This window comes from Octopus bimaculoides, chromosome 19 (assembly GCF_046866305.1).
Source record: "Octopus bimaculoides isolate indiv1 chromosome 19, ASM4686630v1, whole genome shotgun sequence".
Classification (NCBI taxonomy): Eukaryota; Metazoa; Mollusca; class Cephalopoda; order Octopoda; family Octopodidae; genus Octopus; species Octopus bimaculoides.
In genome coordinates this window covers 25913257-25929131 of record NC_142946.1, presented here as the reverse complement: position 1 = coordinate 25929131, position 15875 = coordinate 25913257, and the positions used below count along the sequence as shown (strand labels likewise).

Below are 15875 nucleotides of genomic sequence, written 5' to 3'. Positions count from 1 at the left end.
GTTATGTTGGCATTTTAACATTACTATACAGTACTGTTACTGTATTCCTCTCACTCAGAGATTTTAAAAAATATTAATTGTATTTTATCCTTTATTTATAATTATTTTTATTTCATGCTTTAGTTATAATTATCTTAATTTATTTAAAAAAATCTTTTTCAGTATATCCCAGAACATTGTGTTTTTGCAACCAATACATCTGCTCTCCCTATTGCACAGATTGCAAAAGCAAGCAAAAGGCCTGAAATGGTATGTGGTGCTTTGTTTTCTTTGAATAGAGGAAGGGGGAAAGTATATGAAAAGTAAGATTTAAGTCATTGAAAGAACTGTAAATTGTTACATAGCTGTTCTTTAGGAAAAGACATTAAATCTTGATCAAATGTTTGATTGTTAATTTTCTGTTAAGTAGATAGTCTTCATTAAAGAGTTTGGTAAAAATTACTAGATCACATAAATATGGAGCTGCTTGTTGTGAACAATAAAAAAAAATACTACAAATATCAGGAGTTGAGATTTTGGTGAGGTAGACTATTATATGAAACATTTTTTTGCTATATTATGTTGGCAATATATAGAGGAGACAATCTGTTTTAGGACAACAGTTGCACTTCTAAATTGCTATACTTGGCTCTTTTGCTTTAGAGCAGACTTTTTCATAAGTATTGTTTTCAATGTGACATACGATGATAGATACAACATTGTTTTGCACATTAAAAGCTATGTTTATTATCTTGTGTTATGAGCAGGGGGACATACTTCATTCATATTCAAGTATGTTTATTATATTACATACATAGCATTTAATTATGTATTTTACTTTAAAATAACACAACTTTTTATCTCATGGTGTATAATAGAATTATACTAATTTTGAATTCAGTATAATCCTCTAAGAATGTTCATAATAGATATTATAATATGCTGTGTAGAAGAATGAATTATTACTCTCTAATTATATTTTATTTGAAAGGTAATTGGAATGCATTACTTCTCACCTGTTGATAAGATGCAGCTTTTGGAGATCATTACACATGAAGGAACCTGTAATGAAGCAAAAGGTAAATGAGGTTTGTTTCTAATAGTAAGAGAGTTGCATATAATATATATATATATATATATATATATATATATATATATATATATATTTCGTTTTTGGATTTGGTTTGCAAGATTCATGTGATTTGTGTGTTGAAGCATATTCTGTTGTGTCTGGGGAGAGTCATTCTCTTTTGGTGCCTTATAATTTAATACACTCACAGGTAAAATTTCCACTTATTTCTTTTATATTTTCCTAAAATTTTCGTTGCGTCTTGCAACCTTTTCAATAGTTTTGACTCTTTACGTTACTCACACTGCATTCCTTTTTGTTTATTTGTGCACATATGTGTGGATCAGTGTGTGTGTGTGCCTATACAAGCATGCATTTACGTATGTATGTATGTATGTGGGTATGCATGTATGTGTGTGTGCATATGTATATATTTATGTATGTATGTATTCTGCATATTCAATGTTGCATGTCCGTGTTTGTGTGTTTTTATGTATGTGTGTGTTTGTGTGTTTGTGTGTGTGTGTGTGTGTGCATGTCTGAGTGTGTGTGTGTGTTTTGCAACTATGTGCCGTGTTTGTATATATGGATGTGCATCTCCATATGTGTGGATGTGTGTCTCCATATGTGTCCTTGTGTGAAGTAAAGCGTGTGTGTATATATGGTCATGTGTTTCAGTCTTCATTTGCGTATGTGTGCTTGTCTGTTCATATTACCTATATACGTATCCGTCTGTATATCGATCTGTTTACTTTCATATCCATATGCTTACATACATGTGCATATATATATATATATATACACCCATACACACACATACATCTATCTACATAACAGCCCACTGACTATTGTACTCTACCTGTGTAAACTGTGGGTATGGGGGTATATCTACTATGTATATTTCCTATTTTGTATTGGGGAAGTTTCATTTATGAGGACGTACTCCTTGTATTTGTCTGAGTGTTGGGTCCTTTGGGTGCTTGGATAAGATGCAGATGTCAAGTTGGCTCAGGTTGCCTCCATGTTGGTCCTTGATATATTGGTAGAGTATGGAGGACTGTTTTTGTTGTCATATTATCTCAAATGTTCATTTAGTCGTTCCGAAATGCTCCGAAATGCTCCGAGATGTCTCCCCTATGTATGTCATGCTCATGTCTTTACAAGCAATTTCTATGCATCTTATGCTGTAAACTACATTTCTAGTTCCACAGTTATTAATTATATATAAATGCTTCATCCAAATGTAAATTTTGTAATATTTAATTCTGTCTGAAGGATTTCTACTAGGAAATTTCTTACTTGCTTATCCTACATTTACAAATTTGTAATTCCTATTAGCAAATGAGACATGTAATGGTGAATAAATAATACCAAAAAATTTTTCCAACCACCTGTTTTGATATACACAAGGGTCAGCTGAAAACTTCATAGGTTGACCAAGATACTCTCATGGAATGTGACCAAATGAGGTTTATAGTCCCCCTTGCAGTTTACACACTTCTTCCATTGGTATTTTAGTACTTGGATTCCATTGGAGTTTCAGTACTTGGATCCCATTGGTAAAGAAGCTTTCATCTTGATGGTCAAAAAAGTCATCAACAGCAGATATGACCACCATGATTCTGGTTCGCAGCCTCGTGTTTTTCCGTGTTGGGAAACAGATGAAGCCAAATCAGGAGATTAGGGAGGCTGCTCAACCAGTTCAAATCCAATCACACGCAGTAGCCATTGAAAACAAAGACTTGTGTACTGAAGCATTGTCCTGATGAAACAAGACCTTTTTTGTCAGTTTTCCCGAATGTTTGTTCTTGATAGCGTTTTGTAACTGCCTCAGCAAGTTGGCACAGTACTCTTTGTTGACGGTGTGGCCCTTTTGAAAATAGTCAATAAACCTAATGCTTTTTTGCATCTCAAAATACTGAGGCCATTACCTTCCCTGTAGATGGAAGGGTGTTTCCACTACATGGATTGTCTCTGTCTCTGGCTCAAAATGATGAAGCTAACACTTATCCTGGGTTAGGAAATATCCAAGGAAACCAGCTGGATCTGCCTCAAACAATGTTAGATTTTCCTGTGATGAGAATAGCCTGGTACACTTTCGATCAGGTGTCAGAAGATGTGGCACTCACTGAGCAGAGGCCTTCGTCATGCCAAGTTCATTGTGCAGAATATTCTTGACTCTCTCATCCACCATTATGTGGTGAACATGATCAATGCTTTCCACAGTGGTAGCAGTTGCAGGATGTCCAAAATTCAACTGGCCACTTTTGCACTGTTGGTAATGTTGGAGCATCATCCCCTAATGTAACAACCATGTCAGCACGAATGTCATTAGGAACTAAACCCTTTTTTTTTCAGGTACTTGATAACACCACAATGCCAAATTTTGTCCAGTTTCAAGACTGGTTACTTTTGAAGTCTTCTTTGAACAGTCACAATACAGTCATTAATGAGAATTGAAATTAATGCACGACAGATTTCCCAGCTCTAGCATCACTCCTTCATAGTCAGCATATGAACTTTTCAGCCCACTCTCATATATATGTGTGTGTGTGAACAGTCACATATACCCTGCTAATCCCCTGGTTAGATTCGCTTACTTTCAGTTCCCTCTTGATTTTATGTGGAAAGAACATAATTTCTATCTTCATAATTTTTAGTTTCACCATTACAGCCACACCTTAAATAATGTTATCTGTTTCTGAGATATTGCTTATAAATACGATTCCTCACTCATCTGTCAATCCTTGAATACAAAGTATACATTGAAATTGTGTCAATCATCTCATTCTCTATATGGTATTATTATTCTTAAAGGTAAGAAATATTAGCTAATTTGTACTGTGTAATTAATTCTTTAAAATATCTAGGTTGCATAATGGTAATTCATGCCTTTATAAAAAAAGAATTTAAAAGCATTATTATGTATTTTAGCACGTGCTGTCAGTGTGGGATTGAAACAAGGCAAACTTGTGATTACAGTAAAAGATGGACCTGGTTTTTATACAACCCGTATCCTAGCACCAATGCTTGCTGAGTGTGTACGTCTCTTACAGGTAATTTCTTCATTTTAGATTGACCACTAACTGTCATTGTTTTAGACTAGTAGCATTGTAATACATGAAATTATTATTATTACATATAACCTTAAGAACCCTTCAGTTCTTCTGTTAAATATAGGGAATATACGAATAATAATCCAAGAAAATACTTACCTACATTGGCTAATGAGTAAATATTATGTGCAGCACACACACACACACACACACATTCACACCAAACATTCTTATATATGCTGAGTAACAAAATCTAGGCTGTATGTCCTAGCAAACTTACTCTGTGAACAAAGTACAGTTTCTGGTTGTTATAATCTTCATCAATCCTTCTCTGCAATCAATAGAGACTAATCACTTAGTAATGTATAATTAATTGTTAAATGTCAAGCAAACATGTTTATTTTTTTGCATGTTGTTCCCTCACTTGTCTGTACTTTTGTTTGTTCTACTTGCGAAGACCTGTTGGGGCAAGTGAAATCGTAATTGAACCATACTTGATGACTGGCACCTGCGCCAGTGGAGCACTAACAGCACTGTCCGAGCATGTTCATTGCCAGAGCAGTTGTCTGGCTTCCATGCTAGTGGCCCGTAAATAGCACCATTTGAGCGGAATCGTTACCAGCGTCGCCTTCTAGCACTTGTGCTGGTGGCACCTAAGAAAATCATTCGAGCTGGACTGGCTCCCGTGCAGGTGGCACATAAAAAACACCTTTTTGAGTGTGGCCGTTGCCAGTACCGTGTGACTGGCCCTCGTGCTGGTGGCACGTAAAAACACCCACTACACTCTCAGAGTGGTTGGCATTAGGAAGGGCATCCAGCTGTAGAAACTCTGCCAGATCAGATTGGAGCCTGGTGCAGTCTTCTGGCTTGACAGTCCTCAGTCAAATCGTCCAACCCATGCCAGCATGGAAAGCGGATGTTAAATGACGACGATGATGATGATATATATATATATATATATATATATATATATATATATATATATATATATATATATATAATAATAATAATTATATATATTTTATATATATATATACCTTGTTTAAGTCATTAAACTATTGCTATGCTGGGGCACCACCTTGAAGAATTTTAGTCAGATGAATCAACTCCAGAAGTTATATTTTAAAGTCTGGTACTTTTTCTATTGATAGCTTTTGTCAAACTGCCTAGTTACGGGGATGTAAATACAACATCAGTTGTCAAGTATAGGTGGGGAATAAACACAGACACAAAGGCACACACACACACACAACAGATTTCTTTCAGTTTCTGTCTTCCAAGTTCATTCATAACACTTTGGTGTGCCCATGACTATTGTAGAAGACAACTTGCCCAAGGTGCCATGCAGTGGGGCTCGTACATATTTATTTCTTACATTTTCTTAACCTTACTATCCATCCCTCTTTCAGGAAGGAGTAACACCCAAACAGCTGGACAAACTCACCAAACAGTTTGGTTTTCCAGTTGGTCTTGCAACTCTAGTTGATGAAGTTGGCATTGACGTTGCTGCCCATGTTGCTGAGGATCTTGGTAAAGCTTTTGGGTCACGCTTTGGTGGTGGAAATGTTGAGTTACTCAAAGAAATGGTTTCTAGAGGAGCTTTAGGTAAAGTTTTTATCTCTACTGTCTCACTTTTTGTATTTCTCATTTTATTTTTTTTAAACTTTACATTTGTTTCTCCATGCTGCCATAGTTTTAGAATTATCTGCCAACTTAGAGTTTTACATGTATTCGCAGAATTATGTTTGACCGCCATGTCTCTTTCCTACAATCAATCTCTACTTGAGTCTGTTTAATGTTTTCCAACAAATTGGGAGGATTACAAGAACTTTTCTTATTAGTACAAACATTGAAATTATACAGCATGATGTATAATGTTGATGAAATTATATAGTGTGGTATATAACGGGGCCACTTGACAGAGTCATTATGCATTTCACTCTTTCAGAGTCAATAATTAAAATACTAGTCTTGCACTGAAATCAGTTCTTTTTTCTCACTCTGTCTTTATTTTGGAAGAAGTTCATCATCATCGTTTAATGTCTGCTTTCCATGCTAGCATGCATTGGACGATTTGACAGGAGCTCCTATGTCTATTTTGGCATGGTTTTAATTGCTGGGTGCCCTTCTTGATACCAACCACCCTGCAGAGCGGACTGAGTGCTTTTTATGTGTCACTAGCACAGGCGAGGTCAGTTTTGGCATGGTTTTTACAGCTGGATGCCCTTCCAAATGCCAATCACTTTACAGTGTAGACAGGATGCTTTTTACATAGGTTGTCTGTAGTAAAACCTGGAGAGGCAAAGGCTTCACCAGATGTAAAAATGCCCAAATCTTGCTGCTATGTCATGCTGGTGCTCCTGTGACTCCATGAAAGAGCTGAACACCCAAGGCAAAGCAAGCGTGTTGCATGTGCCTCATCTGCCTAATATTGCAGGTATTTTTTTCCTCTTGTGACATTAATGTCGCAGTTCAGACATTCATCCATCATTTGGCATTAGTATCTCCTGTATCTTTAATGTTTCCTGAGAGATGAGACAGAGGAATTCTCATGCATCTTATTGGTTGCTAGCAACAAGCCAAACAGGGCAACATACATTAGCCCCTATGTTAGAATCTATAACACTTTGGAATGTGATCCTAGTGGTTGAGAGCCATGGGAATTGTGATAAAAATTGTCTTTTAGTTGAACACACTTCTTTAGCTCATATCTCTGTGAAGATGGGTGGTTGGACTGAACCTGATCCAGACTTTGCTTTTATTTTATTTATTTATTCATTCATTTACTACTTCAAGACATAAAGTGGCAGCAGTAAGGTCAATCAGTAACTGTACAACAACAGTTGTATTATTAACAGTAGCAATAGTTGTAATGTCACTAAATGTACAACCTGATATCTGAATGCTTGAAATCCATATTCCTTCTGATATCCTCCCCAACAAGGCTTTGCTCTGGGTGGGGAGCTGAGCTAATGAAGTTATGATTCAGTCTCATGACATTATTTTCTCTCTATTCCATATCACTTTTAAAAGTCATAAAAGCATTGGAACTTTGAACACTATAAACAGTGTCTTTGATAATGAGCAAAATCCAAGAAACAATTTGAAACCTGACCAATAATATAAATTATGTCAGAGAAATTAAAAAATGCTGAAGGAAGCTCCTAAAGTTTAAAACAGACCAAGTCTCTCATCACAGTTGTTTTTATCTCCTATTTAAATGCAAGTTTATGTGGTTATGTATGTCTGTTTAACCTCAAAAGACTCTAAAATGGTGCATCCTTGAGAAAAATGAATTTGATTTTTGAAATCTGCATCCCAAAGAGAATGTTGTCTGTAAATGATAATAAAAAAAATATAACCTGCCATGAGAAATGACTCCGCTTTTAGATCGATAAATCTGCTCTCTGTCACCATCAGGTTGTTTCTCTTTTATGCCTTTCCTTCTCTCTATATATTTACCTCAATCTTTATCTCTCTCTTTCTCTGTTTACTTTCATTTTATGATGCACTGCTATTATGCACAAAATGCTAGCTGATAAATCATATTTTCCTATTGGGTAAAAATTATTATACTTTAAACCTGTGTAATATTTTACTAAAATATTTCTGGAATAAATGAATCACAAAATCAGATTCAGCATGAAAAAGTACATCAATATACCAAATTTGAAACTTTTCACTTAATTTTAAAATTTCTAAATCTGTGACAGTTACAGAAAAGATCTCTCTCTCTCTCTCTTTCATTTTTCACTTTTTTCATCTATATCTATATATATTTGCTACAGTCTCTCTCACTCTGTATATGTATATTGCTCATACTGACTGTGTGTGTGTAAGGAATTTTATTAGAGTGACAAAGTGATTTCAAAAAGGCATGTAAAAGATAATTTATTTAAATATCCTACTTTTCTGTTAGTAAATATGTTTTTTCTTATATACACATACAGAGACTCGCTTGGTATGGAATGGAGGTTAAACATTTTAATTACAGAATTATTTTTTGGTGGTGCTTAAATCCCAGCAATGGATCACCCTTGGGTTAAACAAAACTGTTACTTTTACATCATAATTCCATAAAATGTGTTTATGGAGATAAAAATAGTGCAAAACATTAATACATGTCAGAGTGATAAAGAAACAAGGAAGGTACCAGATGGACATGGGATATGCTAGAAACAAAAGCTAAATCTCCCTTAAATCACACACCTTTGCATCTGAAAATTATTTTGAAATTATAAACAGAAACAAATTGCAGATTTAATTTTTTAAACCCTATCAAAATTGTTTATAAAAACAAAATGCGTTGGGCTAATAGATTACTCTTTATCGCCATTGCAGGTCGGAAGACTGGTAAAGGTTGCTTCCTTTATGAAAAGAAATCAAAAGATAAAACAGAAAACCCTGAAGTGGCTGAGATAATCAGCAAATTTTCTCTTGAACCCAAAGTTGTGTAAGTTACAAGCTACACATTTTTTTAGTTTTCAATATTTATCATTCTTTCAAGGTAATGAGCTGGCAGAATTGTTAGCACACCGGGTGAAATGCTTAGTCACATTTTGTCCGTCTTTACTTTCTGAGTTCAAATTCCACTGAAGTCAACTTTGCCCTTCATCACTTTCATGGTCAATAAAATAAGTACCAGTTGAGCCCTGGAATTCATGTAATTGACTTACCCCCTCCCCCCAAATTACTGGCCTTGTGTCAAATTTTGAAATCAATTTTTATCATTCTTTCACTGTGTTGCCCATTCTGGGGCAGTGCCTTCAAGAGTTTTAGTTGAACATATTGAACCTAGTACTTATTTTATTGTATTGTTACATTATAGTTTTGATGAAGATACACAACTTGACATCAGTTTACATGACATAAACCCCCTCTCTCTCTCTCTCTCTCTCACTCACACACACACACACACACACACACACACACACACACACACACACACACACGCATGCATGCACACAGATAATATCCCAAGGTAATTTCTTTTTGATTTAATGCAGGTTCATGACTGAGTGATTAAGAAATCTGCTTCATAACCATAAGTTTCCAGGTTCAATATCATTGCATGATATTTTGGGCAATTATCTTTGGATTAACCAAAGAATAGTAAGTGAAACTAGGTTTCCCAGAAACTGTATGGTAGCCCATCAGATGGACTGTATCTGTAAATCCAAGATCCGTCTTTGTCACATTTGTGTCTAATCAATTGTGCTTGTGAATTACATCATTACTCAGCCATTTCATATGCAAATTCAATAAGTAGGTCATTCAGTTTATTTGCAATGGACTTTCTTGTCAATGTTCACAGCAGATGTCAAAACTGACAGGAGAGTCCATCACAAGCCATCATGTTGTTTTGTTACACCAGCATGTGGTCTCCAGTGTATATCCAAATATTTCTTTTCCTCTATCAATCAGGCAGACTATTTCAAACACCTTTCACATCCGAAATCCTGGTTCTCTTTCAATCTGCCACAGCTTAGCTTTTACATGCACTAACTACAAAATATTATTGACAGCTAAACTATTCCATTTCTATATGTTTGGCAGATTCATGTATTTTAGACTCTTCTGCCATATGTCTCTTGCTTCTGTTACTATTTGTATTTATCTAACTCACTATTTAACTTTATTGCCACTTAGCCTTTCCCTATATTACTATCGCTTTCTACTTAATAATCTGTTACATACATTCCTACAAATAATTTCCACACAAGCCACTGATCTTGTCTATCTAGAAAAATTGTGTAAGTTATATCTATTTCTTATTTTATGTATGTATAAGTATATTTTTTAATATTTGGGAAAATATGTCTTTATATTTATAAATAAATTTGATCAGTTTATTTGTTGTATACTTGTCTTTGATCTTATCTATATTGTTATATATATATATATATTTGTTATATGTTTGTCATTGATCTTATCTAGATGAAGATTTCGTTTATAGATTTGCATATTAATTACTAATAAATGCAATATTGATAACATTTCCATTTTATTTTTCAGAAATACTGATGAGGTGATACAATATCGTTTATTTTCTCGATTTGTCAATGAAGCCATATTGTGTCTTCAAGAAGGCATCTTAGCCAATCCTGTAAGAAAACTTCTCATTTAATCCTTTCTTAGTCATTCATGGATACCATCCCCACCTTTATTATACATATCTATTTTAATAAGTCTTTCCTTTTATTTTATTCTTTTGTTTTTGTCTTTAATATTCTACTGTTACTGTTCTGATAGTTGGGCTGACATGAACAGCAGTGTGTAATGCATTTACCAATATACTGAAATAATTTTAGAAAAGTTAACTTTTTTGAAAGTGTTGCTAGTCTGTGTAGTTCTTAATTCATCAGGAAGATCTCAAAACACTTTTGGTGATAAAAAGGGACAGATTTTATGATACATTTGTATAGAATTAATCTTGTGCATATTAATCTAGCATATTTGGTTAGGATATCAGTTGAGGTTGTTCTAAAGCTGCTGTTACAATATAGAAATAAAGTTCACAATAATTTGTGGAAGAAAATAGCAACCACCAACAGAATCTTGGTTGCCACATAAGTATCTGCCATTCACTTTCCAGATATCCAAAAGGCATTTGATATTATTATTATGAGTATGCAATAAATTTGATGTATGGCTGCACATACTATTTGTTCATGTTACAAAAGATATATTTAAGAAGAAATAGTGTATATGCTTTAGAACATGTATAATGTTACTTTTTTGGGGACATCATCTCTAAAAATTCTTACTCTTATGTTTTCTTTCAGTCATCAATATTGAATACTACTATTATTAGAGTCCCAACAATCATGATTTTCATTATCATTAGTGTCACTTCCATATTCCCATGAAGCTACAGATTGGACATATTTAATAGTAACTGCTGCCCTCTTAATACCTTAATACATGCAGCTCTAAAATGTCAGTACTAGTTCCATTGATACGTTTGGTAGTGTTTCTCACTATACCAAGTAGTTTTGGTTGGAGATTTTACAATTTAATTTGTTCTTTTCAACCAAAGAGCATTTATTGAGCATCAGCATTAAAGAAGTTCTGTCAAATGAAATATTTATTGCTTTTACTCAATCTTCAGTATTCTACAAGACAACCCTTTCATGTTGAGTCTGTTAAATCATTTGTGACGATATGATTTTTTTGGCAAAACTTTCAATATTCCCTATGTTTTATATATTATCATTAAACAGCTAGAAGGAGATATCGGTGCTGTCTTTGGACTGGGCTTCCCACCATTTTTAGGCGGTGAGTTATATCTATGTATACACACACATTTTTTAATTACCCATCATTTTTTCTTTTTTTTTATATTATACTGTCTGAGACTACTCCTGGTCCTATCATACAAACTTCCTGCTTAAAATGATTTAAATGGTAACCTTCTGTAAAAACTTCATATTTATGTTCTAAACAGCAGCTTAACCCTTTGGATCCTTTTGACAAGCCTTACAGAGGGCATGTACTTATTTTTCAAAAAAACAAATTATAAACAATAAAGTAATTGCATTTATATATTATTTGTGTGTCCCTCCTTACTAACGATCAGCCATTTTGTATTTTGTATTCCTATTGTATTGTATGACATACAATAGGAATACAAAATACAAAATGGCTGATCGTTAGTAAGGAGGGACACACAAATAGGAAAGAAGAAAGCAAAGGACCACTGATGAGGTCACAGAAGTGTGACAAAAGAATTCTGGCCGAAATACGATTAATGTAAAAATAAAGCTGAAGCAAATTAACACCAAATATATAGTGCGTGTGTTTTTATTGGCTAAACTGGCAACATGACCATCTCTAAATACAACAATAAAGTAATTAATTTATATAAATAAAACTATGTATATTCTTGTAGGAAATTGAATGAACTAATACAATCTTCTTTATCATTCAACTTTTCGGCCAACAGATTTATTATTTGTACAATATTATTTGAATTGTATTATGTCTTGTGTATTTGATGCATTCTATAATTATTCTAGATTTCTATAAGTTTATTCAATACAATGTCCCTGAAATATTCTGTTATTCTGTTTAATGAAATCTTTAATGATAATTTAACAAAACATTTCCCTGAGTAATTTTGTTGGACAATTCTTCTGCAATATTTTCTTTGATTAAACCATTCTCAGTAAAACAATTCAATATCTCCTAATATAATAATGAGCGTAGTGTTTTTATATATTTGCGTGTGCGTGTGTGTGTGTGTATATATATATATATATATATATATTTGTCCAAAATCATGCAGGAGGGAGAAGAGAGAAAATAGTAATTCAGTGAAGAAGTAGTGAGAGTAATAGCCCTGACTGAGAGGGAGTGAGAGAAAGTAATAGCAATGAGAGAGAGAAAGTAATAGCAATGTGAGAAAGGAAGTAGCAAAGAGCGCATCATGTATCTTATGTTTTTCTCCATCACAACATATGAATGACAAAGGAAAGGGTGATAGATGAATAATGAAAGAAGGGGGTGATGGAAAACCTGGTAGTGGGATGATGGAAGTTCTATAGTGAGAAAAAAATCAAACGGTGTTTCAACTCTGTGTGAGCATATGTATGTGTATATAAAAGGGAGTCATGTGAATGTTTGTGTGTGTGTGTGTGTGTGTGTGTGTGTGTGTGTGTGTGTGTGCAATGGATGTGGGATAGTGAACATTTAATGCTGAAAAGAAAAATCAAACAGCATTTCAACTCTGTGTGTGTGTATGTGTACAAGAGAAGTATGTGAATGTTTGGTGCATAATAATATACTCCTTTGGTATTTCCTTTAAAGACCTTAACTTGTGTAATATTTAGTTCTACATAATGATACTTTGTGATATTTTGTTTAATGTTTGTTCTTTCTAATATGATTTAATCAAGTATTGTAATACTCTTCCATAAAACACTCTTCCATATATATTGTTGATTTTGTAGGTCCTTTTCGGTATGTGGATCTTCATGGAGCAAAGCAGTTAGTGGACAGAATGTCTGTATTTGAAAGTCACTATGGAGAACACTTCACTCCCTGTCAACTACTGAAGGATCATGCAAATGACAGCAGTAAATTATTTCATAAAAAGTGATTAAAAAGTAATGTGATAAAACAACTAATATCAGAGTAATAAAGAATGTTGAACATTTCTTTTATTTACACCAAAATGCAATATTGGTTTCCAATTTTGTTTAAAAAGAATGTAGCATAAATTATTGCTAAAAATTCGAGGATTTAAGAAAACTATATTTGTAAAATAAAAATTATAATTTACTACATGTTGTAATCGTAATATTTTTGAAACCTATATTTTTTATGTTGCTTTATGTCCAGTTTTTCCATATAAGCAAAGATAAATGGATTTCGTAATTGTCAGCTTTTGTTTATTGTTGCTAAATGCTTACACACGAAGCAATGGAACCTATTGTGGTTTAGGTACATCATGGCAAACATAGTATTATGGATTATCTCCATTCATGTAATTGTCATTACCATTGCAGTCATCATTTCTATTTCAGCATCCTTTTTCCGTGATACTCATCTTGGGATGAGTGGGTCTAGAATACATACATCTTTGACATTCAGTAGTTTCATGTGTAACTAAATTAACTTCTCTCAAGTCTTCTAATAGTCTACCTTTCTCATGATGAATTTCAACTACCTCAAAGAGTTCCCATGATTATATTCGAGGGGGTACCCAAAAGTAACCGGAAACATTCCATCTATTCCTCTGCGAGAAGTATGCCCACGCCACCTACTATGTCACTGTTACCAGGGACATTAGAGCAAAGACACAGGCCTGGAAGAGTGGAGGCAGCAGGGAACTGTATCAGATAGACAGAAGGGAAGCTAGGAGACAGGTATATCTAGCCAAGGGAGAAACAGAAAAGAAGTTTGCCAATGTTCAGCGCCAGGAGGACCAAATAACTGAAGTATTTTGGATTGCAAGACAGTGTGTGAGAGAAAATTGTGATGTCATAGGAGAGAAATGTGTCTGCATGGATGATGGTGTACTTGCTTTTAATGATTCTGCAAAGAAAGGGGCTTGGAGATGCCATTATGAAAGACTGCTGAATGTGGAGAATGAATGGAAGGCGTGAACCTGCCAAATGTTCACTCAGTTGAGGAACCAGCTAACCAAATCAACAGTACCCTGGTAGATAAAGCAATTACGGATATGAAGACAGGGAAAGCCCCTGGCCCATCAGGAATCACCGCTGAGATGCTTAAAATATTTTGCGGTGTGGGTTCATGAAGGAGTCATACCCAATGACTGGTGTAGCAGCACCAATAGTCAACTGCTCCAAAGGTAAAGGTGATGCCTTAGATAGAAATAATTACAGAGGTATCAGGTGATGAAAGTTATGGAGAGAGTCAGAGAGAGAGTTAGTCCAGATGAGATGCAGTTTATGCCAAGCAGAAGCACTACTGATGCTATATTTCTTGCAAGGCAACTGCAGGAGAAATATCTAGCCAAAGATAAACCTCTGTACTTGGCTTTTGTTGACTTGGAGAAAACTTTTGACAGGGTCCCCCAATCCCTTATCTGGTAGTCAATGCGGAATCTAGGGATAGACAAGTGGCTGGTGAGAGCCATATAAGCCTTGTACAGGGACGCTACCAGTAAGGTGAGGGTGAGCAACAAGTACAGCAAAGAATTCAGGGTACAAGTAGGGTTTCAGCAAGGATCGATGCTCAACCCCTTCTTGTTCACCAGGCAAAAACAGAGAAATTCAAGGCAGGCTGCCCATGAGAGTTCCTTTATGCTGATGACCTTGCTCTTATAGCTGAATCACTACCTGAACTAGAGAAGAAGTTTCAAGTATGGAAACAAGGTCTAGAATCAAAGGGCCTTAGAGTTAACCTAACAAAAACCAAAGTCTTAGTAAGTAGGAAGGCAGACAAATCACAAATTTCTGCTCAATCTGTAGAAAAGGTGTAGGTAGAAACTCCGTAATTTGGACACATAAAAGGTGCAGCAACATGAGAGGAAGGTTAACAGGGAAACTAACTTTTGTATGTGGAAGGTGCACAGGTACAATAAACACTGAAAATGTGCAGAAAATAGACTCCATCAACTGCTGCCAGGGGGGAGCAAGCTAGAGGTAGTAGATAGCGTCCATTATCTAGGTGACCAAGTTAGTAGTGGAGGTGGATGCTCCGAGAGCATAGCTGTGAGAATAAGATTATGCTGGGAAAAGTCCAGAGAGCTCCTACCCCTGCTGGCAACAAAAGGCCCCACTCTTAGAGTGGAAAGCAGATTGTTTGATGCCTGTGTGCAAACAGCTATGCTTCATGGCAGTGAAACATGTGCTATGACAGCCGAGGACATGCGTAGGCTTGAAAGAAATGAAGCCAGTATGCTTCACTGGATGTGCAATATAAGTGTGCATGTTCGACAGAGTGTAAGCATCTTGAGAGAAAAGTTAGGCATAAGAGGAATCAGATGTGGTGTGCAAGAAAGATGACTGCACTGGTATGGTCATGTGATGAATATGGACAAGGGCAGCTGTGTAAAGAAGTGCTGATCTCTAACTTTGGTAGAAGTAGATTCAGGAAGACATGAGACAAGGTGGTGGAGCATGCTCTTTAAACTTTGAGCCTCACAGAGGCAATGACTGGTGACTGAGACTTTTTGGCAATGTGCTGTGTGCTTGAGAGGACCCATTAAGCCAAGTGCACCTATGCTGGTGGCACATAAAAAACATCTTTTGTTAACATTGGGCCTCACGGAGGTAAAGTGGCTGAGTTCCTTTCAAGTG

General features: G+C 35.2%; 1 protein-coding gene across 1 annotated transcript in view; it reads left to right on the top strand.

Moving 5' to 3' along the window:
• Window positions 1–13389, top strand: part of LOC106883270 (trifunctional enzyme subunit alpha, mitochondrial) — an 84184-nt gene extending 70795 nt beyond the window's left edge. Inside the window, exons 15-22 of the mRNA XM_014934213.3 lie at window positions 163–249; window positions 971–1058; window positions 3983–4104; window positions 5514–5709; window positions 8446–8557; window positions 10120–10210; window positions 11328–11382; window positions 13056–13389. Coding sequence (XP_014789699.1) covers window positions 163–249; window positions 971–1058; window positions 3983–4104; window positions 5514–5709; window positions 8446–8557; window positions 10120–10210; window positions 11328–11382; window positions 13056–13204 — 900 coding nt within the window. The 3' untranslated portion in view covers window positions 13205–13389. The remainder of the gene's footprint in view (window positions 1–162; window positions 250–970; window positions 1059–3982; window positions 4105–5513; window positions 5710–8445; window positions 8558–10119; window positions 10211–11327; window positions 11383–13055) is intronic.
• Window positions 13390–15875: the final 2486 nt, after the last annotated feature.